This window comes from Macaca mulatta, chromosome 7, assembly GCF_049350105.2.
Source record: "Macaca mulatta isolate MMU2019108-1 chromosome 7, T2T-MMU8v2.0, whole genome shotgun sequence".
Lineage (NCBI taxonomy): Eukaryota > Metazoa > Chordata > Mammalia > Primates > Cercopithecidae > Macaca > Macaca mulatta.
The window spans coordinates 18,552,295-18,579,859 of NC_133412.1; the positions used below are offsets into that span (position 1 = coordinate 18,552,295).

At 45.6% G+C, this 27,565-nt stretch overlaps 1 protein-coding gene across 1 annotated transcript in view; it reads right to left on the reverse strand.

Annotated features, from left to right (window-relative positions):
- The window catches only part of EXD1 (exonuclease 3'-5' domain containing 1), a 44,063-nt gene that overhangs the window by 12,888 nt on the left and 3,610 nt on the right, over window positions 1-27,565 (reverse strand). Inside the window, exons 3-9 of the mRNA XM_077939102.1 lie at window positions 21,566-21,634; window positions 18,222-18,279; window positions 17,795-17,922; window positions 14,656-14,714; window positions 8,294-8,380; window positions 505-609; window positions 347-427 (exon numbers count right to left, since the gene is read on the reverse strand). Coding sequence (XP_077795228.1) covers window positions 347-427; window positions 505-609; window positions 8,294-8,380; window positions 14,656-14,714; window positions 17,795-17,922; window positions 18,222-18,279; window positions 21,566-21,634 — 587 coding nt within the window. The remainder of the gene's footprint in view (window positions 1-346; window positions 428-504; window positions 610-8,293; window positions 8,381-14,655; window positions 14,715-17,794; window positions 17,923-18,221; window positions 18,280-21,565; window positions 21,635-27,565) is intronic.

The window sequence follows — 27,565 nt, forward strand, 5'->3', positions numbered from 1 at the left end:
TGTTCATCTCACACTATGTCTCCCATGTCAGGCTTCTGAATGATCCCTAAATTGCTCAAGTTTCTGAATGCTATGGAGTATGAATCTTGCTTCTTATTTGACAAATTCTGGAGCAAAATGAGGAAAACATCTTTATAAATAATTTTAAGCAACTTTTCTGCAGTGCTTTTATAGTACACCAAATGTTCTCACATATTGTACAAACATTTTACATGAAAAGTGAGCAGAAATGGAGCATGAAAAAAAAAAATTTAAAAACACTTTCACTCATCAGATGACCAGATGAGCCTTTTTATCTACAGGAGCTGCATATAATGGTTTGAATCCAGTGCTTCCCTTCATGTACCTGTGTGTCAAAGACATTATTCAGCAAAATTCCATACTGATGAGAGAGGCAATCAGAAAGCCAACGACAATCATGGATAACCTAAGGAATCAGAAGGGAACAGTCATTAGAACCTGTCTGCTAATCTTAATAGCACAGGAATCGGTTTATATACTTACCTTCAAAATTCTCTTGTCTTCTAATATCATCTGAAGTCCATTGTTGAAAGCTCGACTTCCCAGAAGGAAAATGTCAAATAAGTAAACTCGGCAATTTGTGGCCACCTACAATAGACCATCCAGACACACATGTCATAGGATAAGACAGAACTGAGGAAGGGAAATTTGAGGATGAAGAGTAAAAGACATGTCATAAAATATCTAACATCTTCACTTTATTTATTTATTTATTTAGAGACAAAGTTTTGCTCTGTTGCCCAGGCTGGAGTGCAGTGGCACACTCACGGCTCACTGCAACCTCCATCTCCTGGATTCAAGCAATTCTCCTGCCTCGGCCTCCCAAGTAGCTGGGATTACAGGCATGCGGCACCAAGTCCATATAATTTTTGGTTTTGTTTTTTGTTTTTTTGGGTTTTTTTGAGACAGAGTCTTGCTCTGTCACCTGGGCTGGAGTGCAGTGGTGTGATCTCGGCTCACTGCAGCCTCTGCCTCCTGGGTTCAAGCAATTCTCCTGTCTCAGCCTCCCAAGTAGCTGGGATTACAGGTGCATGCCACCACGCCCAGCTAATTTTTGTTATTTTTAGTAGAGAAGGGGTTTCACCATGTTGGCCAGGATGGTCTCGATCTCTTGACCTCATGATCCACCCGCCTTGGCCTTCCAAAGTGCTGGGATTACATGCATGAGCCTCCGCATCCAGTGAGAAGGGGTTTCACCACATTGGCCAGGCTAGTCTCAAATTCCTGACCTCAGGTGATCCACCCACCTCAACCTCCTAAAGTGCTGGGATTACAGGCGTGAGCCCCTGCACCTGGCCAATTTTTGTATTTTTTGTAGAGATGGGGTTTCACCATGTTGGCCAGGCTGGTCTCAAACTCCTGACCTCAAATGATCCACCAGCATCAGCCTCCCAAAACTTTATTTTTTTTGAGACAGGGCCTTGCTCCGTCACCCAGGCTGGATGACAGTGGCGTGATCTTGGCTCACTGCAACCTCCACCACCCAGGCTCTTGTGATTCTCCCACCTCAGCCTCCCAAGTACCTGGATTACAGGCGTCCACCACCACACTCAGCTAATTTTTGTATTTTTTGTAGAGACTGGGCTTTGCCATGTTGCCCAGGCTGGTTTCAAACTCCTAGGCTAAAGCAATCTGCCTGCCTTGGCCTCCCAAAATGCTGGGATTATAGGCGTGAGCCACCATACCCCACCACATCTTCACTTTTAAATGATAGGTACTTGATTCTTAGAGAAAACAGGTAAAATTTGTTCTTAAGTAAAAAAAGTAAGACACAATTACTGTGATTTTCTTTTTTCTTTTTTTTTGTTTTTTGAGATGGAGTCTCGCTCTGTTGCCCAGCCTGGAGTGCAGTGATGCGATCTCGGCTCACTGCAACCTCCACTGCCCAGGTTCACGCCATTCTCTTGCCTCAGCCTCCCAAGTAGCTGGGACTACAGGTGCCTGCCACCATGCCAGGCTAATTTTTTTTTTTTTTTTTTTTTTTGTATTTTTAGTAGAGACGAGGTTTCACCATGTTAGCCAGGATGGTCTCGATCACCTGACATCATGATCTGCCCGTCTCAGCCTCCCAAAGTGCTGGGATTACAGGCGTGAGCCACCAAGCCTGGCCAATGATAGGTACTTGATTCTTGGAGAAAACAGGTATAATTTGCTCTTAAATAAAAAAAAGTAAGACATAATCACTGTGATTTTCAAAAGGAAAGAAAAGGACAAGCTGGTGAAAGAGACGTTCCCTTTTTTTTTTTTTTTTTTTTTTTTTTTGAGACAGAGTTTCGCTCTTGTTGCCCAGGCTGGAGCGCAAGGGCGTGATCTTGGCTCACTGCAACCTCCGCCTCCCAAGTTCAAGCAATTCTCCTACCTCCTGAGTAGCTGGGATTACAGGGACCCGCCACCACATCTGGCTAATTTTTTGTATATTTTAGTAGAGACAGGATTTCACTATGGTGGTCAGGCTGATCTTGAACTCCTGACCTCAGGTGATCCACCCCCGTCAGCTTCCCAAAGTGCTGGGATTACAGGCGTGAGACACTGTGCCTGCCATTTTTTTTTTTTTTTTTTTTTTTTTTTTTTTGAGATAGAGTCTCACTCGGTCGCCCAGGCTGGGGTGCAGTGGCCGGATCTCAGCTCACTGCAAGCTCCGCCTCCCGGGTTTACGCCATTTTCCTGCCTCAGCCTCCCGAGTAGCTGGGACTACAGGCGCCCACCACCTTGCCCGGCTAGTTTTTTGTATTTTTTAGTAGAGACGGGGTTTCACCGTGTTCGCCAGGATGGTCTCAATCTCCTGACCTCGTGATCCGCCCATCTCGGCCTCCCAAAGTGCTGGGATTACAGGCTTGAGCCACCGCGCCCGGCCTTTTTTTTTTTTTTTTTTTTTTGAGATGGGGTCTTGCTGTCACCCAGGCTAGAGTGGAGTGCAGTGGTGCAGTCATGGCTCACTGCAGCCTCCTCCGCCTCCCAGGTGATTCTCTGGCCTCAGTCTCCCAAGTAGCTGGAACCACAGGCGCATGTCACTATGCTCGGCTAATTTTATTTATTTATTTACTTATTTTTATTTTTTTATTTTTTGAGACAGACTCTTGCTCTGTCGCCCAGGCTGGAGTGCAGTAGCGCAATCTGGGCTCATTGCAACCTCCGCCTCCCGGGTTCAAGTGGTTCTCCTGCCCTAGCCTCCCGAGTTGCTGGGATTCCAGGCACCCACCACCACGCCCAGCTCATTTTTGAATTATTAGTAGAGACGGGGTTTCACCATGTTGGCCAGGCTGATGGCGAACTACTGACCTCAGGTGATCCGCCTGCCTCGGCCTCCCAAAGTGTTGGGATTACAGGCCTGAGCCACCATGGCTGAGACTTTCACCTGTTACAATTTCAACTTTAATATTTGACCAGTCTCGGCCAGGCGCAGTGGCTCATGCCTGTAATCCCAGCACTTTGGGAGGCCGAGGCGGGTGGATCACCTGAGGTCAAGAGTTCTAGACCAGCCTGGCCAACATGGTGAAACCCCACCTCTACTAAAAACACACACACACACACGCAAAAAAATTAGCCAGGTGTGGTGGCAAGCGCCTGTAATCTCAGCTACTCGGTGGTGTGAGGCAGGAGAATTGCTTGAACCCAGGAGGCAGAGGTTGTAATGAGCCGAGATCGCGCCATCGCACTCCAGCCTGGGGGACAAGAGCAAGACTTTGTCTCAAAATAAATATATAAAAATGAAAGAAAGGAAGGAAGGAAGGAAGGAAGGAGGGAGGGAGGGAGGGAGGGAGGGAAGGAAGGAAGGAAGGAAGGAAGGAAGGAAGGAAGGAAGGAAGGAAGGAAGGAAGGAAGGAAGTTAGTTTACCAGTCTCATCTATGGCATTCTAATTATGAACTAAATATTTGGTCTTCCTTCTGGTTTCCTGAAATATAGCTCCTAAAACCCTTGGAATCTTGAAAGTGAGTGATGAGTGTTTTTTGTGTATTAATGGGATGACTGGAGGCTGGGGGCTCCTAGATGCTCCTAGAGTTTCAGGATGGGTACTGGTCATAGGAAAGACAAACGCATGATTAGAGGGCTGGGACTTTCATCCCACTACCCAACTTCAAGGGAGGAGAAAGGGGCTGAAGGTTAAGTTGATCACAAATGGCCAATGACTTAATCAATTATGCCTACATAATGATGCCTCCATTAAAAACCCCAAAGGGAGGCTGGGCAAGGTGGTTCACGCCTGTAATCATAAGTACTTTGGGAGGCCAAGGTAGGAGGATCTCTTGAACCCAGGAGTTCAAGACCACCTGGAAAACTTACGGAGACCCCATCTGTACAAAAAATTTAAAAATCAGCTGAGCATGGTGGTGCACCTGTGATCCCAGCTACTCGGGAGGCTGAGGTGGGAGGATCACTTGAGCCTAGGAGCTCCAGGTTGCAGTAAGCCGTGTTTGTACCACTGAACTCTAGCCTAGGTGATAGAGATAGACTCTCTTTTTCTTTTTTAATTAAAACAAAACTTCTTCTTTTGAGATGGAGTTTCGCTCTTGTTGCCCAGGCTGGAGTGCAATGGCACAATCTCAGCTCACTGCAACCTCTGCCTCCCTGGTTCAAGCGATTCTCCTGCCTCAGCCTCCTAAGTAGCTGCAATTACAGGTGCCTGCCACCATGCCCAGGTAATTTGTTGTATTTTTAGTAGAGACTAGGTTTGGTGATCCACTCACCTAGGCCTCCCAAAGTACTGGGATTACAGGCGTGAGCCACCACTTTTTTTTTGGAGATGGAGTTTCAATCTGTTGCCCAGGCTGAAGTGCAATGGCGTGATCTCAGCTGACTGCAACCTCTATCTCCTAGGAGCAATTCTCCTGCCTCAGTCTCCCAAGTGGCTGGGATTACAGGCGCGCGCCACCACACCCAGCTAATTTTGTATTTTTAGTAGAGACGGGATTTCACCACGTTGGCCAGGCTGGTCGTGAACTCCTGACCTCAGGTGATCCACCAGCCTTGGCCTTCCTGGGATTACATGCGTGAGCAACCACGCCCAGCCAAAATTTTTCTTTTTTTTTTTTTTTTTTTGAGACGGAGTCTCACGCTGTTGCCCAGGCTGGAGTGCAGTGGCACGATCTCGGCTCACTGCAAGCTCCGCCTCCTGGGTTCACGCCATTCTCCTGCCTCAGCCTCCTGAGTAGCTAGGACTACAGGCGCCCGCCACCGCGCCCGGCTAAGTTTTTGTATTTTTAGTAGAGACGGGGTTTCACTGTGGTCTCGATCTCCTGACCTTGTGATCCGCCCGCCTTGGCCTCCCAAAGTGCTGGGATTACAGGCTTGAGCCACCGCGCCCGGCCTCAAAATTTTTCTTTAATATGGCAATGGGGTCTCCTTATGTTACCAAGGCTGGTCTTGAATTCTTCGACACAAGTGATCCACCTGTGTCAGCCTCCCAAAGTGCTGGGATTACAGGTGTGTACCACCATGTCTGGCCCCTTTTTTTTCTTTTATTAATTTTAAAGAGTCTGTCCAAAAAAAAAAAGAAAAGGCCTAAATTCACAGGGCCTCTGGATAGCTGAGCAGGGGCAGGTTCATGGGGGCGTGGGTGGCACACCCCTTCCCCCATACCTTGCCACGGTGAATAGCCACGGTGCCTGGCCTAGTCAACTCTTAAAAAAAAAAAAAAAAGTAGTGCCTCTGGGCTGGGCGCGGTGGCTCATGCCTGTAATCCCAGAACTTTGGGAGGCTGAGGCAGGCGGATCACAAGGTCAGGAGTTCGAGACCAGCCTGGCCAACGTGGTGAAACCCCCCCTCTTTACTAAAAATACAAAAATTAACCAGGTGTGGTGGCGGGCGCCTGTAGTCCCAGCTACTTGGGAGGCTGAGGCAGGAGAATTGCTTGAACCCAGGAAGCAGAGGTTGCAGTGAACTGAGATTGTGCCACTGCACTCTAGCCTGGGCGACAGAGCAAAACTCCATCTCAAAAACAAGTAGTGCCTCTGGCCAGGTGCAGTGGCTCATGCCTGTAATCCTAGCACTTTGGGAGCCGAGGTGGGCAGATCACCTGAGGTCGGGAGTTCGAGACCAGCCTGACCAACATGGAGAAACCCCATCTCTACTAAAAATACATTAGCCGGGTGTGGTGGCGCATGCCTGCAATCTCAGCTACTCGGGAGGCTGAGGCAGGAGAATTGCTTGAACCTGGGAGGCAGAGGTTGTGGTGAGCCTAGATCGCGCCACCGCACTCCAGCCTGGGCAACAAAAGCAAAATTCCATCCCCCACCAAAAAAAAAAAAAAAAAAAAGGAGTGCCTCTGAAATGGAGTGGAGATTTTTTTTTTCTCTCATAAGTTTTATTTTTATTTTTTGCTTTTAATACAAGTGCACGCGATGCTTTTATTTAAAAAATTAAACACACAAGCCCAGGGATCTGGTTGGGGAAAACGTGTCCATTAATTTGCTTCCAGTTGCAGAGAGGACAGCTGTAGGCCAGGCACAGTGGCTCACACCTGTAATCCCAGCAATCTGCGAGGTTGAGGTGGGCAGATCACCTTAGGCCAGGAATTGGAGACCAGCCTGGCCAACATGGTGAAACCCCGTCTCTACTAAAAAGACAAAAATTAGCCAGGCATGATGGCTCATGCCTGTAATCCCAGCTACTCAGGAGGCTGAGGCACTAGAATCGCTTGAACCTGGGAGGCGGAGGTTGTAGTGAGTCAAGATTGTGTCACTGCATTCCAGCCCATGCAACACAGCAAGACCCTGTCTCAAAAAAAAAAAAAAAAAAAAAAAAAAAAAAAAAAAAAAAAAACAAAGAAAGAAAGGAAAGAAAAGAAAAAGGAAAAAAAAAAAAAAAAGAAAAAGAAAAAGGACACCTATAGCCAACTGCATGTTCCTCTGATACCCAGAAACCAAAAGGGACAATTTAGGAAATAACCTAGAACTGCCCAGACCTGTGTTACCAGGAAGACTACTCTCTTTTGTTTTGGTAGATGGAAGTTTTGGGTTGTTTTAAGTAATTTGTATTGTGCTGCTAATTCAAACCTCGTCATCTAAAAGCTAAGCTTGGCTAGCTGCAGTGGCTCAAGCCTGTAACCTCAGCACTTTGCAGTAAGGCTGACTCAGAAGGATCGCTTGAGACCAGGAGTTTGAGACCAGCCTGGACAACATAGGAAGACCTCATCTCTGGAAAAAAAAACAAAAAAAGTAAAGGAAGAGGGACCCAAAGGCTATCCATCCTCTAGCTATTCTTCAAGGCTAACTATGAACTTTTAAAAAATATTGGCCAGGGTGGTGGCTCATGCCTGTAATCTTAGCACTTTGGGAGGCCAAGGTGGGCGGATCACTTGAGATCAGGAGTTTGTGACCAGCCTGGCCAACGTGGTGAAACCCCGTCTCTACTAAAAACACAAAAATTAGCCAGGTGTGGTGGCACATCCCTATAATCCCAGCTACCCAGGAGGCTGAGGCAGGAGAATCGCTTGAACGCAGGAGGCGGAGGTTGCAATGGGCCAAGATTGCACCCCAGCCTGGATGACAGAGCAAGACTTTGTCTCAAAATAATAATAATAATAATAGTAATGATAATAGAGACTCTCATTTGATATCTTCCAGGTCCAGGGAAACTAAAATGATGTGGTGAGAAACCTGCTCTGGAAAGCTACCACCTCAGAATGAAAAGAGACAACACTCTTCATAGAACGAAGGTGACAGAACAGAACTGGGAAGGACCTCCAGCAGAGCCTGAGAGACAGCACTGACGGTTTAACAGTGAACCTATTCTTGCCACTGAGCTTTAAAAAAAAAAAAAAAAGAATCTCATAGATTCTCCTTACAGGAGACAGAAGCTCTTTCCTTTTGAAAAGAATAAATTGAGTACCAGGAGAAGGAAGAACATTCCAACAAGTTATGCAACAATGACACTAGGGTGACAGAAAGAAAACAATTAATAAATCTACCAGTGAGCCAGGTGCAGTGGCCTATCCCTGTAATCCCAGTGACTAGGGGGTCTAAGGCAAGAGGATTACATGAGGCCAGGAGTTTGAGATCAGCCTGGGCAACACAGCAAGACCCCATCTCAAAAAAACAAGGCTGGGTGTGGTGACACTCATCTGTAGTCCCAGCTACTCAGGAGGCTAAAGTGACAGGATAGACAGCATGAGCCCAGGAGTTCAATGCTGCAGTGAGCTCTGATCTGCACTGTGGCCTGGGTGACAGAGTGAGACCCCATCTCTAAAATACAGTTTTCAAAAAGAAAGAAAGAAAAAATCTACCAGTGGCTCTATAATTACTTCAAAACAAAAAGTTTTCAAAAATCTTTGACCTGCAGCCAGCACAGTTTGCCATGGCGACACACATTCGCTCCTTCTGCTGCCACACTCAGGACATTCTGCTTCTTGATATGGAGTATCTGGTAAGAAAAAGAAGGAAAGGAAAAAGTTTCAGGGAATAAATGTTGGCATGATAACATCATTATTGGCACAAGTACAATCATCAGCAGTAAACAAAGTGCATCATCTTTGTTAAACTCACAAAATTTGATTAATCCAAAACAGTATGTTTTACATACACACATAAATCAGCACTGAATACTTCTGATTCTTTTTTTTTGTTTTAGCAAAAGTATTCCACAGCTGGAAAATAAATCACTCAGACCCCAAATGACAATAAGAGTTGAAAACTCAGACACTTTTTGTTACCACTGATGCTACAGAGAAAGACTCATAATCTGTTTTTATTTTTTTAATTGAGACAGAGTTCCACTCTTGTTGCCCAGGCTGGAATGCAATGGCGTGATCTTGGCTCACTGCAACCTCCACCTCTCGGGTTCAAGTGATTCTTTTCCCTCAACCTCCCAAATAGCTGGGATTACAGGCATGCACCAACACACCCAGCTAATTTTGTATTTTTAGGAGTGACAGAGTGTCACTATGTTGGTCAGGCTGGTCTCAAATTCCTGACCTCAAGTGATCCACCCGCCTTGGCCTCCCAAAGTGCTGGGATTACAGGTGTGAGCCACCAAACCTGGACCAAAATTATAATCTTTTTTTTTTTTTTTTTTTGAGACGGAGTCTCGCTCTGTCGCCCAGGCTGTGGCCGGATCTCAGCTCACTGCAAGCTCCACCTCCCGGGTTCCCGCCATTCTCCTGCCTCAGCCTCCCCAGTAGCCGGGACTACAGGCGCCCGCCACCTCGCCCGGCTAGTTTTTTTTTTTTTTTGTATTTTTTAGTAGAGACGGGGTTTTACCATGTTAGCCAGGATGGTCTCGATCTGCTGACCTCGTGATCCGCCCATCTCGGCCTCCCAAAGTGCTGGGATTACAGGCTTGAGCCACCGCGCCCGGCCCAAAATTATAATCTTTAAGACAAGATTCATCATGCAAACTATGGCATGCCCTAACACAGGGCAATTTACCATATCTGAAAGGAATATATGTGGTGGCTAAGTCTCAGAGTATCCACTGCTCAGAAAGACGGAAACAAGGACTCTTCAGGTCTCTTAAAGCCACGGATTCACTGAATTACTCAAAACTGAAACAGTGGCCAGGCACAGTGGCTCATGCCTGTAATACGAGCACTTTGGGAGGCTGAGGCAGGAGGATCGCTTGACCCCAAGGGTTTGAGATCAGCCTGGGCAAAGCAGCGTCTCTACAAAAAATACAAAAAATTATCCAGGCATGATGGTTCACACTTGTAGTGTAGCCCCAGCTACTCGAGAGGCTGAAGTGGGAGGATTGCTTGAGCCTGGGAGGCTGAGGCTGCAGTGAGCCATGATGATGCACTTCAGCCTGTGTTAAAAAAAAAAAAAAAAGGCCGGGCACGGTGGCTCAAGCCTGTAATCCCAGCACTTTGGGAGGCCGAGATGGGTGGATCATGAGGTCAGGAGATCGAGACCATCCTGGCTAACCTGGTGAAACCCCATCTCTACTAAAAAATACAAAAAAAAAAAACTAACCAGGCGTGTTGGCGGGTGCCCGTAGTCCCAGCTACTCGGGAGGCTGAGGCAGGAGAATGGCGTGAACCCGGGAGGCGGAGCTTGCAGTGAGCTGAGATCGGGCCACTGCACTCCAGCGTGGGCGACAGAGCAAGACTCCGTTTCAAAAAAAAAAAACACAAAAAAACAAAATAATGGTACCCCAGGTACACACTCTTGTTCTTTGATTATCTATAATCTTATCCTATTTCATTATATAATTCTATAATCCTTAATCCGTCATTCATAAAAACTTTTACGTGATACAAGATTCTCCCGGTTTTATAGGTAAATTATTCAATAATAGAAAGGCATAGTAATTTACACTAGCAACATATCTCCCTTTAGAGAGCATAAAGTGTTCTAAATTCTGAGTATCTCTCATCAATGATGAGAAAATGGCACTGAATTTCAGCTTCATCCCCAATCAACCAAAGATGGCTGCAGAACTGGCAACAAAAGCTGCATTCTCTATTGATGAGAATTCCTAATTACCTCTTCAAACTTCCAGAGCAAAAGCTTTATTTTGGTTTTTGTTTTGTTTTGTTTGAGACAGTCTCACGCTGTCCTCCAGGCTGGAGTGCAGATCATAGCTCACTGCGGCATGAACTCCTGGGCTCAAGTTATCCTCCTACTTTAGCTTCCTGCAGCCTCGACCCCCCGGGCTCAGCTGATCCTCTCATCTCAGCCTCCCAGGCAGCTGGAACTACAGACCTGTGCCACCATGCCCAGCTAATTTTTTGTATTTTTTGTAGAGGTGGGTTTTGCCTTGTTGCCCAGGCTGGTCTCTAATTCCTGGGCTCAAGTGATCTGCCTGCCTTGGCCTCCAAAAGTGCTGGTATTACAAGAGTGAGCCACCATGCCTGGCCACAATTCTTACCCTCATTTTTTTCTTATTGTTATCATGGAGCCTTTAAATAATCTGTTGATACATAAATAATTCTTACAACTCAATGATAAAAATAATTATTACAACTCAATTAAAAAATAGGAAAAGGTTTGGGCACGGTGGCTCATGCCTGTAATCCCAGCACTGAGGGAGGCTGAGGAGGACAGATTGCTTGAGCCCAGGAGTTTGAGACCAGCCTGGGCAACATAGTGAGAAACTGTCTCTACACAAAATATAAAAATTAAGGCTGGGTGCAGTGGCTCACGCCTGTTATCCCAGTACTTTGGGAGGCTGAGGAAGACAGACTGCTTGAGTCCAGGAGTTCAAGACCAGCTTGGGGAACATAGCAAGACCTCATCTCTCAAAAAAAAAAAAAAAAAAAAAGAGCTGGGCATGGTGGTACATGCCTATAGTCCAAGTTACTCAGGAGGCTGAGGTGGGAGAATTGCTTGAGATCCTAGGAGGTGGAGGTTGCAGTGAGCCAAGATCATGCCACTGCACTCCAGCCTGGGCTACCAAGCAAGACTCTGTCTCAAAAAAAAAAAGGCAAATGATCTAAATAGATGTTTCTCCAAAGAAGTTATACAAATGGCTAGTAAGCTCATGGAAATGTTCAACATCATTAGCCATCACAGAAATGCAAATCAAAACCACAATAAGATACCACTTCATACCCACTAGGATGGCTATACTCAAAATTACAGATAAGTGTTGGCAAGGATGTAAAGAAATTGGAACCCTCACAGACTGCTGGTAGAAATGTAAAATGGTACAACAGCTTTGGAAAAAAGTCTGGCCAATCCTCAAAAAAGTTAAACACAGAGTTACCATATGATCTAGCAATTTCACTCCTAGGTAACTACCCAAGAGAAATAAAATCATCCACACAAAAACTTGTCCATGAATGTTCATAGTAGCATTATTCACAATAACCAAAAAGAAGAAACAACCCAAATGTCCATCAAATGGTGAATGGATAAATAAAATGTAGTATATTCATAGAATAGAATATGATTTGGTGGCTGGCTGTGGTGTCTCATGCTTGTAATCCCAGCACTTTGGGAAGCCGGGGCAGGTGGATTGCTTGAGCCCAATAGTTTGAGACCAGCCTAGGCAACATAATGAGACGTTGTCTCTACAAAAAATATAAAAGAATTAGCCAAATGTTGTGGCACATGCCTGTAGTCCCAACTACTTGCGAGGCTAAGGTGGGAGGATTGCTTGAGCCCAGGAGGTCCAGGCTGCAGTGAACTGTGATCATGCCACTGTACTCCAACCTGGGTGACACAGAAAGACCCTGTCTCAAAAAAAAATTTGTTTTAATTTATAAGGAATATTATTTGGCAATAAAAATAAGTGAAATACTCATATAAGCTACAATGTGGATGAACCTTGAAAGCATTATGCTAAATAAACAAAGCCTGTCAAAAAAACTACATATTTTATTATTTTATTTATTTATTTACTTATTTTTATTTATTTATTTTTTTTTTTGAGATAGAGTCTCACTCTGTCACCCAGGCTGGAGTGCAGTGGCGTGATCTCAGCTCACTGCAACCTCCGCCTCCTGGATTCAAGCAATTCTCCTGCCTCAGCCTCCTGAGTAGCTGGGAATACAGGCGCGCACCACCACACCCAGCCAATTTTTGTGTATTTAGTAGAGACAGTTTCACCATGTTGGTCAGGCTGGTCTTGAACTCCTGACCTCGTGATTCACCCATCTTGGCCTCCCAAAGTGCTGGGATTACAGGCGCGAGCCACCGTGCCCGGCCTGTTTTGTTTGTTGTTTTTTGAGACAGAGTCTCACTGTCTCCCAGGCTGGAGTACAGTGGCATGATCTCAGCTCACTATAACCTCCACCTCCTCCCTCTCCGACTCCGCAGTAGCTGGGATTACAAGTACCTGCCACCACACCCAGCTAATTTTTGTATTTTTAGTAGAAATGGGGTTTCGCCATGTTGGCCAGGCAGTTTTAGTGGTTGCCAGGGGCTGAGGAGTGATTAGGAGTGGTGGATAAGGGGTGTGAGGTTTCTTTCTGGTATATTGAAAATATTCTAAAATTTATTATGTTGCTTTATGTACAACTCTGTGAATATACTAAAAGCAAGTGAGTTGTACATATTAACTAAATAAATTGTATGGCACGTGGATCATATCTCAATAATACTATTTTTTTTTTATAAAAATCTTCAGTTCAGACTTAAAAAATAACCTGTTGATAGCTAACTCTCATTTTAAGAATGCATCCATAGGCCGGGTGCGGTGGCTTAAGCCTGTAATCCCAGCACTTTGGGAGGCCGAGACGGGTGGATCACGAGGTCAGGAGATTGAGACCATCCTGGCTAACATGGTGAAACCCCGTCTCTACTAAAAAATGCAAAAAACTGGCCGGGCAAGGTGGTGGGCGCCTGTAGTCCCACCTACTCAGGAGGCTGAGGCAGGAGAATGGCATAAACCCGGGAGGCGGAGCTTGCAGCGAGCTGAGATCCGGCCACTGCACTCCAGCCCAGGCGACAGAGTGAGACTCCGTCTCAAAAAAAAAAAAAAAAAAAAAAAAAAAATGCATCCATGGGCCAGGTGTAGTGGCTCATGCCTGTAATCCCAGCACTTTGGGAGGCTGAGACAGGCAGATCACCTGAGGTCAGGAGTTTGAGACCAGCCTGGCCAACATGGCAAAACCCCATCTCTACTACTAAAAATACAAAAATTAGCTGGGCGTGCTAGTGCATGCCTGTAATCCCAGCTTCTTGGGAGGCTGAGCCAGAAGAATTGCTTGAACCTGGGAGGCAGAGGTCGAGGTGAGCCAAGATTGTCCCACCGAACTCCAGCCTGGGCCACAGGGCGAGACTCCATCTCAAAAAAAAACATAAATAAAAAATTCTGACTCTTCTCTGAAACTGCCAATGGCTTTCCATCTCACTCAAGTCAAACTCAAAATGTTTACAATGTCTAGAAAGCCCTAAGTGAACTGCCTCCTGCACTCTTCCATCCCCTACCATTCTTCTTCACTGTGGTCCTGTCACACTGACCTCCCTGCTGTTCATCCACACAAGCTAGGAATATTTCAGCCTCAGGGCCTTTGTGCTTGCTAATTCCACTTTTAAGTTCTTCACTTTTTTTTTTTTTTTGAGACGGAGTCTCGCTCTGTCCCCCAGGCTGGAGTGCAGTGGTGCGATCTCAGCTCACTGCAAGCTCCGCCTCCCAGGTTCACGCCATTTTCCTGCCTCAGCCTCCTGAGTAGCTGGGACTACAGGCGCCTGCCACCACGCCTGGCTAGTTTTTTGTATTTTCAGTAGAGACGGGGTTTCACCGTGTTAGCCAGGATGGTCTCTATCTCTTGACCTCATGATCCGCCTGCCTCAGCCTCCCAAAGTGCTGGGATTACAGATGTGATCCACAGCGTCCAGCCTTTAAGTTCTCCACTTTGATATCTACATGGTTCCCTTACTTACTCAAGTCTTTGTTCTAATGTCACCTGCTTAGAGATGTTTTCTCTGTCTATCCCACATAAAATAGGACCTCCTTGTCACTCTAGTCCCCATAACATGCTTTATTTTTATTCCCAGCACTTACTGCCACCTAAAATATAAGCGTTTGTTTATTGTCTTGCATTAGAATATAAGCTCCTGGAGCGCTGGAACTTTGTCTTGATTATGGTTTTACTCCAGATCTCAGAACAGTGCCTGGCATATAGCAGCCACCAAATACTACGTTGAATTAATAGGAAAAAAAAAATCAAAAATCTTATAATAAAGAAATTTATGAGACATAGACATGATACCTACATACAGGCAATACTAGTAATGATTGAGGACAATACTTACTGCAGCACCAAACTTCTGTTGGAATTGATTAATGACGGTGTATGTCACCTCCTCTTCCTCTACAGGACAAGGATCGCATTAGATATATTTCTCTTCCTCAGCAACAGAATAGCTTTCCCACTAATTTTGGCCACACTCATATATTCCTACTCTATTGCAACTCAAATGTCTAATGTTATTTCATTATCACCTGCATTAGCCCATCACACAGTGAACACTAATTAACATCTTGTTTGTCAAATCAGAATAAACAAAAACCCCACCAATGATAATCTTACAAACTGAACTGTTTACATGTCCTGTGATAATCCAGTAATGTTTCCTTCCTCATAGGTTTATATCTTGAATACTTCAAGGCATACACTTTTTTTTTTTTTTTTTTTAAAGACAGAGTTTCACTCTTGTTGCCCAGGCTGGCGTACAATGGCACAATCTCGGCTCACTGCAACCTCTGCCTCCCGGTTTCAAGCAATTCTCCCATCTCAGCCTCCTGAGTAGCTGGGATTACAGGCGCCCACCACCAAGCCCAGCTAATTTTTGTATTTTTAGTAGAGACGGGGTTTTGCCACATTAGCCAGGCTGGTCTTGAACTCCTGACCTCAGGCGATCCACCTGCCTCAACCTCCCAAAGTGCTGGGATTACAGGTGTGAGCCACTGCGTCCAGTCAAAATTTGTTAATATTTTATTTAAATTGAGATGGGGTTTCACCATGTTGCCCACGCTGGTCTTGAGCTTCTGGGCTCAGGTGGTCTGCACAATCCGCCCACCTCAGCCCCCTGAAGTGCTGGGATTACAGGCATGAGCCACCATGCCCAGTCTTATTTTATTTTTTTTAATAGAGATAGGGTTCCACTATGGTGCCCAGGCTGGTCTTGAACTCCTGGCTTCAAGCAGTCCTCCCACCTTGGCCTCCCTAAGTGCTGGGATTACAGGCATGAGCCACTATGCCTGGCCCTGTTTTGTTTTTAATGAAAAAAACAAACAAACAAACAAAACAAAATAAAACAAAACCCAAAACGCCACAATGGCTTCTCCTCTCATTTCAAGGTAAAGTTTAAGTCCCAGTTGGGCGCGCTGGCTCATGCCTGTAATCCAGCACTTGGGGAGGCTTAGGCGGGCATATCACAAGGTCAGGAGCTTGAGATCAGCCTGGCTAACATGGTGAAACCCCATCTCTACTAAAAATACAAAAATTAGCCAGGCGCAGTGGGCACGCCTGCAGTCCCAGCTACTCGGGAGGATGAGGCAGGAGAATCGCTTGTACCTGGCAGGTGAAGGTTGCAGTGAGCCAAGATCGTGCCACTGCACTCCAATCTCGTGACAGAGCAAGACTCCATCTCAAAAAAAAAAAAAAAAAAAAAGAATGCCGGGCGCGGTGGCTCACGCCTGTAATCCCAGCACTTTGGGAGGCCGAGGCGGGCGGATCACAAGGTCAGGAGATCGAGACCACGGTGAAACCCCGTTTCTACTAAAAATACAAAAAATTAGCCGGGCGCGGTGGCGGGCATCTGTAGTCCCAGCTACTCAGGAGGCTGAGGCAGGAGAATGGCGTGAACCCGGGAGGCGGAGCTTGCAGTGAGCCGAGATTGCGCCACTGCACTCCAGCCTGGGCGACAGAGCGAGACTCTGTCTCAAAAAAAAAAAAGAAAAAAAAAAAAAAAAAAAGATTAGCCAGGCATGGTGGCACATGCTTGTAATCCCAGCTACTGAGGAGGCTGAGGCAGGAGAATCACTTGAACATGGGAGGTAGAGATTGCAGTGAGCCAAGATCGCACCACTGCACTCTAGCCTGGAGGACACAGCAAGACTCTGTCTCCAGAAAAAAAAAGTTTAAGTCCCCACAAAGCTCTACAAACTCCTCTTTGACTCACCGGTCCCATCTCATCTACTGCTTCTCTCCCTGCTTCAGCTGCTCTGATCTCCTTGCTGTTCCTTCAAGATCCTGGCATGTTCCTACCTCAGTGTCTTTGTAATTTTTTTTTTTTCAGCCTAAAGCACATTTCCCCAAGATATCTCTAAAGCTTGATCCCTCACCTCCTTCAGGCCTTTATGCAAATGTTATCATTTCAGCAAGACTTGTCCTGGATACCCTAAAATTGCAAAACCACCCTCCCTACATACTACTTCTCTTCCATTTTTTTCCTCCCTAGTATTTGGCACTATTATAGTATATATTTTACTTATTTATCTTTTTTTTTTTTTTTGAGACAGAGTCTCGCTATGTCACCCAGGCTGGAGTGCAGTGGCACGATCTCAGCTCACTGCAAGTTCCGCCTCCCGGGTTCCCGCCATTCTCCTGCCTCAGCCTCCCAAGTAGCTGGGACTACAGGCACCCGCCACCACGCCCGGCTAATTTTTTGTATTTTTAGTAGAGACGGGGTTTCACGGTGTTAGCCAGGATGGTCTCGATCTCCTGACCTCCTGATCCGCCCGCCTCGGCCTCCCAAAGTGCTGGGATTACAGGCGTGAGCCACCGCGCCCGGCCATACTTATTTATCTTATTTAGCATGTGTTTGCTGCTCAATAAGGGAAGAGATACCATACTTCAGAATCCCCAATGAATGAGTGTACCCCAATAAATGAGTACACACACAGTATGCACTCAATTATTAAATAAACAAATGAATCACAATATTTTATCTTAATTCAGAACCTAGAAGCAATGGCTCAGCTGAGCATTCTGTAGAGAATCTTGATTCAGGGTTATACCAACTCTAAACAGTAAAGAGAGCCTAGTTGAATTTGACTGACTTGATTCAAAAAAAAAAAAAGAGAGAGAGAGCCTAGAAAATTCAGAGCCTCGGCCGGACGCGGTGGCTCACACCTGTAATCCCAGCACTTTAGCAGGCCGAGGTGGGCGGATCACCTGAGGTCAGGAGTTTGAGACCAACCTGACCAACATGGAAAAACCCTGTCTCTACTAAAAACACAAAATTAGCCAGGCGTGGTGGCGCATGCCTGTAATCCCAGCTACTTGGGAGGCAGAGGCAGGATAATCGCTTGAACCCAGGAGGCAGAGGCTGCAGTGAGCCAAGATCACGCCATTGCACTGCAGCCTAGGCAACAAGAGTGAAACTCCGTCTCAAAAAAAAAAAAAAGAAAGAAAGAAAAGAAAAAATTCAGAGCCCCTATACTCACCTGATGGGCTGTACTTGAGGTCATTCAGCAGTGAGGTAGTTGGTGCTTCAGGGGCAGGAGAAGCAGGCTCACATGCATTTAGGTCTTCAACCTTCATTTTCTCCTTCCGGGTTCTTTCTGCATTTAGACTATCCTTACAAGAAACAATATTTGGGTGAACTTGTTCTTTGTCATTGACCACACACAGATTTTGCCACACATTAACATTAAGGACAGTGGTCCTTCATTAACTAGAGGACCCATTTATCCACTGATTACACTGACTTGAGGGCGCTATCTAACAATGGAAGAAAACACCTATATATTTCTTCTCATTTCTATTTCCTTATGCCAAGGAATTAAGCGGCTGGTGAATTAGAGTTAAGGCTTTCTACCCTAATGTGCACATTTGGGAAACATCATAATTAAGAAAATTATTCCATCTTACCTAACAGAAGATGCTTTTTCTCTCACTGAGCCTTGTTCCACTTCATCTAGTAGTTCCACTGTAAAATAACCAAATGGCTTCCAACAGAGTTTCCAATCAGAAATCAATCAACTACTCCACTACCCACACACTCCCAGTTTAACCATGTATTGCAAACAATAGTTGGAAATGAAATGTTAGTCCACAGAGGCTTTTACTGGCCAGCAATAAATACAACAGAAGAGATCATCTAAAGTACCAAAGACTCTCAATATTCTATCCCTACAAAGCTTCTTGGTTATCTAGAACGATTAGGAACCTTTCTATATATCCCCTTCACCCTTTTTGTTCTAGGGAACCTTTGTGGTCAAATTAGCTCTAGAGATTTCTTTCCCACTCATCCTAATCTTAATGCACCTTCCCGCACATGGTGTGCTGTTTGAGGGTTTTCCCTTTTTTTTTTTTTTTTTTTTTTTTGAGACGGAGTCTCGCTCTGTTGCCCAGGCTGGAGTGCAGTGGCCAGATCTCAGCTCACTGCAAGCTCCGCCTCCCGGGTTCCCGCCATTCTCCTGCCTCAGCCTCCCGAGTAGCTGGGACCACAGGCGCCGCCACCTCGCCCGGCTAATTTTTTGTGTTTTTAGTAGAGATGGGGTTTCGCCGTGTTAGCCAGGATGGTCTCGATCTCCTGACCTTGTGATCCGCCCGTCTCGGCCTCCCAAAGTGCTGGGATTACAGGCTTGAGCCACCGCGCCCGGCCTTTTTTTTTTTTTTTTTGAGACGAGGTCTTGTACTGTCACCTGGGTTGGAGTGCAGGGGTCCGATCTCGGCTGACTGCAACCTCCACCTCCCAGGTTCAAGCAATATTCCTGCCTCAGCCTCCCAAGTCCCATGCCTGGGACTATAGGCATGCACGCCACCCCGCACAGCTAATTTTTGTATTTTTGGTAGAGAGGGGGTTTCACCATGTTGGCCAGGATGGGTCTCAATCTCTTGACCTCGTGATCCGCTCACCTCAGCCACCCAAAGTGCTGGGATTACAGGTGTGAGCCACCACACCTGGCCTCATTTAGGTACTTTTCAAGCAAAAAGCCTCTATGTTTCAAAAGTCTCTTTTTTCTGTACTATCTAGAAATACTGAATCTGGAGCAGAGAAAAGGTAAAATTGACTGAAAAATGCTGATTAGCCATTATTATCCTTCATCTTGACAATTTTTATCCAAGGTACTTTAGGGGAAGACTCCTCCATGGTTTATTGGGCCACAGGACAAAGAAAGAAATGACTATCCTTAGAGCTTAAAAATTATGAACAAAGCCTATAATCCCAGCACTCAGGGAAGCTGAGGCAGGCAAATCAACTGAGGTCAGGAGTTCGAGACCAGCCTGGCCAACATAACGAAACCCTGTGCCTCTACTAAACAAAAATACAAAAATTGGGCTAGGTGCAGTGGCTCACGCCTGTAATCTCATCACTTTGGGAGGCCGAGGGGGGCGAATCATTTGAGGTCAGGAGTTTGAGACCAACCTGGCCAACATGGTGAAACCCCGTTTCTACTAAAAATACAAAAAAAAAAAAAAGCTGGGTCTGGTGGCACACGCCTGTAATCCCAGCTCCTGGAGAGGATGAGGCAGGAGAATTGCTTGAAACCCCAGGGGCAAAGGTTGCAGTGAGACAAGTTCGCACCACTGCACTCCAGCCTGAGTGACAGACTGAGAATCTGTCTCAAAAAAAGTATGAACGAAGACCAAATCCTGGAGAAGAATTTAGCAGGTGATGAATTCCATGCGTATAGATCATAAAGCTGGTCAGTCATCAGCCTCCTGAGTTGGGGAGACGATAGCAGTGATTCCTTCACTTCTCTCTACAAACCCATTCACAGCCTAGCTTTGCTCCAATCCAGAGCTCTGTTTCACTGCAAAGGCCGATAGTGAAAACACAATTAAGAACTCCAACTACCACCACTATCCTTGCCATTATAAAAGCGTATTCAAGGGACAGAGTGTTCATGACAGCATACACAATGAGAAAGAAATAGGTAGCTGTCCAGACTTGTATTCCCTGAAGTGGCTCTGGATTGGCAGTCATTAATTTGGTGAGATTTTCGTTTCCTCCTAAATTCTAGTTTTCTCACAAAGCAAAGCAATCTTTCAAGCAGTAGTAAACTCTCATTTACAGGAGTCCTTTCCTTTCTTCAGATCTGCCCCAAAGTGAGAGATGCACAGTCCTAAGAGGTCCCAGAGTGCTCATTCCTCCACTCCTTCTATCCAGCTCCTGATCTGTACTCCTTAAAAGGCAGAAGCACAGAGCTCCTGAGTCCCTGAAAGTAAGAAATGTTCTTGCTTTCTCTTGTCCTACTTGACATGTATAAAGCACACTGATGAGCTTCTACAGCTACTCTTTCAGGCAAACAATTGTACTTACTCTTGCTAAATGGTTTGTGTTAGCAGAAATAAAGAATAGGGCTGCTTCCTGCCATTCCAAAATCTGAAAAGCTCTGAAAACCAAAATTTTGTTGTAACTCTTGGTGGCAAAACTTGACCTGATAAGCTATTTACAGTCCGATTTTTTTTTTTTTTTTTTTTTTTTGAGACGGAGTCTGCTCTGTCGCCCAGGCTGGAGTGCAGTGGCCGCATCTCAGCTCACTGCAAGCTCCACTTCCCGGGTTTACGCCATTCTCCTGCCTCAGCCTCCCGAGTAGCTGGGACTACAGGCACCCACCACCTCGCCCGGCTAGTTTTTTGTATTTTTTTTTTAGTAGAGATGGGGTTTCACCGTGTTAGCCAGGATGGTCTCGATCTCCTGACCTCGTGATCCGCCCGTCTCGGCCTCCCAAAGTGCTGGGATTACAGGCATGAGCCACCGTGCCCGGCCTTATAGTCTGATTTTATTCCAGTTAGTATGACTGTCCACCAATTTCTCTGGAAAAATGTGTTGATTATAGAGTACTGCCCGACTTTCTGGAGGTGTTATGTAATATAAACAGCGTATACTCCATTACATTTTCCAAAAATCCAGAAAAATTCTTGATTCTGGACATTTGGCCCCAAGGTTTTGGATGAGGAATTGTGAACGGACTGTGAATTTTAAGCAGCTTGCTTAGCAAGACAATCCCTTCCTGTTCACGTTCCTAACTGCCTGCTGGTCCGAGTCTATAGTGATAATCACCAGCAGACCTGACATTGTAAAACCAAAATGATTATAATTCTGTAAGACTCTTTTACTCATAGAGTACCCACAGAAGCAGTAAGAAGGATCCATTCTCAAATACCAACTTTAAGAATTCATAAGCGCAACATTAAAGGCAAGACAATATCAAATATTGGAATGAAATCTCAGTACCAGCATTCAAGGAACATGGGGGTCTCACCATTCACAATCTCATGCCCAAAAAACAACTGCACTCCTGGGACACTTCGACCTGTCTCCACATTCTTCACTGTTACAGAAAACAATTCATTCGGTTAATAAAAAATAATATTTTCCTAAAACTCTAAGAAAATATGATGCCTCTCAAAATTTCCCAAGTCTGAGTTTTATTTAAAAAAAAAAATCACGAAAAAAATCTCCAAATCTTCCCCCAAGGAATGAAGAGTCAATAATAAATGACAAAGCTGCAGCCTTTAAACAAGTAGTATAAAAAAACAAGGGAAACCCCATTAAGGTCCAGGAGAAACTAAAAAGTATAGTACACTGAATTTAAAATTCTCCTGAGAATATTCTAAGGCCTTTGGGGCTAAGGACTGTCTATTAATTATATTTCTATTTATTTTTACTCCACTTAACTCCAGAAAAAAAATTTAAGGCAGCCCACAACTTCTTTTTTTTTTTTTGAGTCTCGTTCTGTCACACAGGCTGGAGTGCAGTCGCACGATCTTGGCTCACTGCAACTTCTGCCTCCCGGGTTCAAGCAATTCTCCTGCCTCAGCCTCCCGAGTAGCTCAGACTATAGGCGAGCCACCATGTTTTATATTTTTAGTAGAGACGGGTTTCACCGTGTTAGCCAGGATGGTCTCAATCTCCCGACCTCGTGATCCGCTCGCCTCAGCCTCCCAAAGTGCTGGGATTACAGGTGTGAGTCACCGCGCCCGGCCAAGGCAGCCCACAACTTCTAGTGACCACACCCTGCTTCATGTAATGCTACACACTCAAAAGTATCATCGAGGACAATGATCCAAATCCTGGTTCTCCTATGAGGAGATAAGGAAGTTAGGAGAAGGTTAGATGCCATGTCCACAATGTGCTGTCATTTTCCTAGATGGAAGTATTCATAGCAGCGGTCTTTTTCCACACCTCTCAGCAATCCAAATAACTGAGTTCTGCCCTCACTATTGCACTGAATATATTCCTACCAGGGTCAAAGATCACCAACTACTTATTTGTCAAATCCAAAAAAATGTTTTGCAACCTTATCTTCCTTGACTTTCCTGCAACCTTTGGCAATACTGTTCTCTCCTTTCTTTTTAACTCCTGGCCTCAAGTGATCCTCCCATCTCAACCTCCCAAAGTACTGGGATTACAGGTGTGAGCCACCATGCCCAGCCTTCTCTTCTTTCTTCTTTAGTTACAGGACACCGTGTTTAGTTCTTTTCCTACTAATTACCTAGAGCTACCATATTGAGCACGCACTCTGAGCCAGGCATCATGCTATTTCCCTATATTCAATTTTCTAGTAACATAATAAGAATTTCATTGTCTCAATTATGGAGGACTCTGAGGCTCAGCAAGGTTGAATAACTAGCTCAAGGTTCCACTGCTAGCAAAAAACAGTCAGGATTTAAATTCAGGCCTCAGGATTTTAATACGTTTTTTTGTTGTTGTTGTTAATTGAGACGGTCTTACAGGCTAGAGTGCAGTGGCACAATCCTAGCTCGCTGCAGCCTCGAATACCTGGGCTTAAGCAATCCTGCCTTAGCCTTCCGAGTAGCTGGGACAACAGGCATGTGCCAGCATGCCTGGCTATTCTTTTTTTTGGTAGAGATTGGGTCTTACTATGTTGCCCAGGCTAGATTCAAACTCCTGGGCTCAAGCCATCCTCCTACCTCAGCCTCCTAAAAGTCGTGGGATTACAGATGTGAGCCACCCTGCCTGGAAATATACTTTCTTATAATCCCTGTTACAGTGGCTCCCTGATTTGCTCCTTCCAGTCTCCCTAGCTGTCTCTACACCTCTGCTTGCCCCTTATACACTGATGGTCCCCAACACTTTGTCCCTCATCCTTTTTCCTTCTCTTTGAATGATCATACCCACTTCTTAGTTGCCCTGACATTCATTTTTTCTCCCGCATGGACTATTCTTCTCAGCTCCACTCATATTTTCAACTAAGAACAAACTTACTAAAGAATTTTCAGGCCAGGCACAGTGGGTCATGCCTGTAATCCCAGCACTTTGGGAGGCCAAGGCGGGTGGATCATGAGGTCAAGAGTTCAAAACCAGCCTGACCAAGAGCGTGAAACCCCATCTCTACTAAAACATCAAAAATTAGCCAGGCGCAGTGGCAGGTGCCTGTAATCCCAACTACTTGGGAGGCTGAGGTAGGAGAATCGCTTGAACCCCGGTGTCAGAGGTTGCAGTGAGCCGAGATCACGCCACTACACTCCAGACCGGGCGACAAAGTGAGACCCCATCTCAAAAAAAAAAAAAAAAAAAGAATTTTCAAAAGGGGCCAGGTTCGGTGGCTCATGCCTGTAATCCCAGCCTTTTGGGAGGCCAAGGTAGGCAGATCACCTGAGGTCAGGAGTTCGAGACCTGGCCAACACGGTGAAACCCCATCTCTACTAAAAAATATAAAAATTAGCCGAGTGTGGTGCCATGCACCTGTAATCCCATCTATTCAGAGGCCAAGGCAGGAGAATCACTTGAACTTGGGAGGCAGAGGTTGCAATGAGTCGAGATCCCTCCCAAAGTGCTGGGATTATAGGCATGAGCCACAGTGCCCAGCCCCTTTCCCATTGTTAACTCCTACTCAACCAGATGGAGTTCCATCACCAATTCCTCCTTTAGGAAATCACTTCACTGTCCTAATTCAAGCACTTCTAGATATAAATTAGTTGAATATTTGTGTTTTTATAGCATCCTTTGCATCTTTCTATCAGAGAGGATCTCACACTCCATTATACCTGTCTACCTATTTGTCTATTTATGATACTAAGTTTTTATTTAAATTTTTTTTTTTTTTTTTTTTTGCCAGATGCAGTGGCTCACGCCTATAATCCCAGCATCTTCGGAGGCTGAGGCGGAAGGATCACAAGGTCAAGAGATTGAGACCATTCTGGCCAATATGGTGAAATCCTGTCTCTATCAAAAATACAAAAATTAGCTGGGCGTGGTGGTGCATGCCTATAGTCCCAGCTACTCAAGAGGCTGAGGCAGGTGAATTGCTTGAACTCGGGAGGCAGAGGTTCCAGTGAGACAAGATTGAGCCACTGCACTCCAGCCTCGCAACAGACCGAGACTCCATCTCTAAAAAAAAAGAAAATTTTTTTTTTAGAGATGGGGTCTTGCACTGTTGCCCAGGCTGGAGTACAGGAGCACGATCATAGCTCACTGTAGCCTCGAACTCCTGGGCTTAAGTGATCCTCCCACTTCAGCCTCCAAGTAGCTGGGACTACAGGTAGGAACCACCATGACTGGCTAATTAAAAAAAAAAAAAATTTGGCTGGGTGCAGTGGCTCACGCCTGTAATCCCAGCACTTTGGGATGCTGAGGTGGGAGGATTGACTGAGGTCAGGAGTTCGAGATCAGCCTGACCAACACGGAGAAACCCCATCTCTACTAAAAATATAAAATTAGCTGGGTGTGGTGGCACATGCCTGTAATTCCAGCTACTCGGGAGGCTGAGGCAGGAGAATTGCTTGAACCCAGGAGGTGGAGGTTGCCATGAGCCGATACCGTGTCATTGCACTCCAGTCTGGGCAACAAGAGCAAAACTCTGTTTAAAAAAAAAAAAAAATGTTTTTTTAGGCTGGATGTGGTGGTTCACACTTCTAATCCCAGCACTTTGGAGGCTGAGTGGGAGAACTGCTTGAGTCCAGGAGTTCAAGACCAGCTTGCGCAACCCAGAGAGACCCCATCTCTACAAAAAATTTAAAAAATTAGCCAGTCTTAGTGGCACATGCCTGTAGTCCCAGCTATTTGGGAGGCTGAAGCAGGAGAATCACTTGCGCCCATGAGGTCAAGGTTGCAATGAGCCATGATAGTGCCACTGCACTCCAGCTTGAATGACAGAGCAAGACTCTGTGTCGAAAATATTTTTTGTCGGGGGCTGGGTGTAGTGGCTCATGCCTATAATCTCAGCACTTTGGGAGGCTGAGGCGGGAGGATCACTTGAGCCCAGGAGCTGGAGACAAGCCTGGGTAACGTAGTGAGACCCCATCTCAATTTTTAAAAAAAGAAAAAATAGGCCTGGCACGGTGGCTCACATCTGTAATCCCAGCACTTTGGGAGGCCAAGGCAGGCGGATCACGAGGCCAGGAGTTCAAGACCGCCCTGGCCAACATAGTGAAATCCCGTCTATGTTTTTTGTAGTTTTGTACTTTGTAAAAATACAAAAAAAATCAGCCGGGCGTGGTGGTGGGCGCCTGTAGTCCCAGCTACTTGGGAGTCTGAGGAAGGAGAATGGCTTGAACCTGGGAGGTGGAGGTTATAGTGAGCTGAGATTGCGCCACTGCACTCCAGACTGGGTGACACAGCGAGACTCTGTTTCAAAAAAAACACAAGAAAAACTAAATTAATTAAAAATAATTTTTCTATAGATGTGGTTTTGCTATGCTGCCTGGGATGGCCTTAAACTCCTGGCCTCAAGCAATTCTGCCTTACCCTCCTAGGTAGCTGGGACTATAGGCTAGACTAAGTTCTCACTGCAACCTCCACCTCCCAGGTTCAAGCCATTCTCCTGCCTCAGCCTCCCAAGTAGCTGGGATTACAGGCACCCACTACCATGCTCAGCTAATTTTGTGCTGGGACTACAGGCATGAGCCACTGAGCCCAGCCCCTAGACTAAGCTTTTTAAGAACAGGGACCACCTTATTTCTTTTTTTTTTTTTTTTTTTTTTTTTTTTTTTTTTTTTTGAGACGGAGTCTCGCTCTGTCACCCAGGCTGGAGTGCAGTGGCCGGATCTCAGCTCACTGCAAGCTCCGCCTCCCGGGTTTACGCCATTCTCCTGCCTCAGCCTCCCAAGTAGCTGGGACTACAGGCGCCCGCCACCTCGCCCGGCTAAGTTTTTGTATTTTTAGTAGAGACGGGGTTTCACTGTGTTAGCCAGGATGGTCTCGATCTCCTGACCTCGTGATCCGCCCGTCTCGGCCTCCCAAAGTGCTGGGATTACAGGCTTGAGCCACCGCGCCCGGCCGGGACCACCTTATTTCTGCATGTGTCCCTGGTACCAAGCACAGTTCCTGAGATATAAAGCAATCAATACACGATTACTAAATGAATTAATGTTGCACAAACCTGTTACAATCCCATCTGAGCCCCTAAAAGTCTGTTTTAACTCAAAATTTGGCTTAATAACATTAATCTTTCAAATGCCATTTATACATGTTTCAATGATGAACCTGAAACTTATCATGCCAGGAAACTCTATATATTGAAACTTCCAGATTGGCAGAAATGGAGGTACTGGGAGGGTGGCACAACCAAAGAGGACATGGAAATTCCATGTGCCTTCCTCCACACAAAAAAGAAACCTTAAATCAGAAAAAAATATTAACACGAAGTTATTTCATTGGATGCAGCTGTAAGTTGTAAGATTTAAGGTTGTCCTGGCTAGGCATGGTGGCTCACGCCTATAAACCTAGCATTTTGGGAGGCCAAGGTAGATCACTGGAGCCAGGAGTTTAAGACCAGCCTGGGCAACATAGGGAGACTCCATCTCTACAAAAACTAAAGATTAAAAACACTAACCAGGTGCAGTCTGCACAAGTGTAGTCCCAGCTACTCAGGAGGCTGAGGTCGGAGGATCACTTGACCCTAGGAAGTTGAGGCTGCAGTGAGCCGTGATCACACCATGCCATTGCAATTAAGCCTGGATAATAGAGCATGAATGTGTCTTTAAAAAAAAAAAAAAAAGATTGCCCTATGTTTCTCTTGCGTTTACCTGTTCTTGAGCTTTATCCTTTATGATAAACTGGAATTGCAGCTGGGAGTTGTAGAGGCTACCTGGTGACCATGAGGATAACAGATGATCACTGACGTGGCAGAGCAGGAGCAAAAGGCACCTGGTTCCTGCTGGTGTCTTTCAGCCATTGCACTATTCTTCATCTGACTACCTCTTTACTTTTTGTATGAAAAAAATTAGCCCCTTACTGTATCAACTCATCTGCTGAAGCCAAAAACGATTCTAAATAATGTGGTGGTTATTTTTAATTT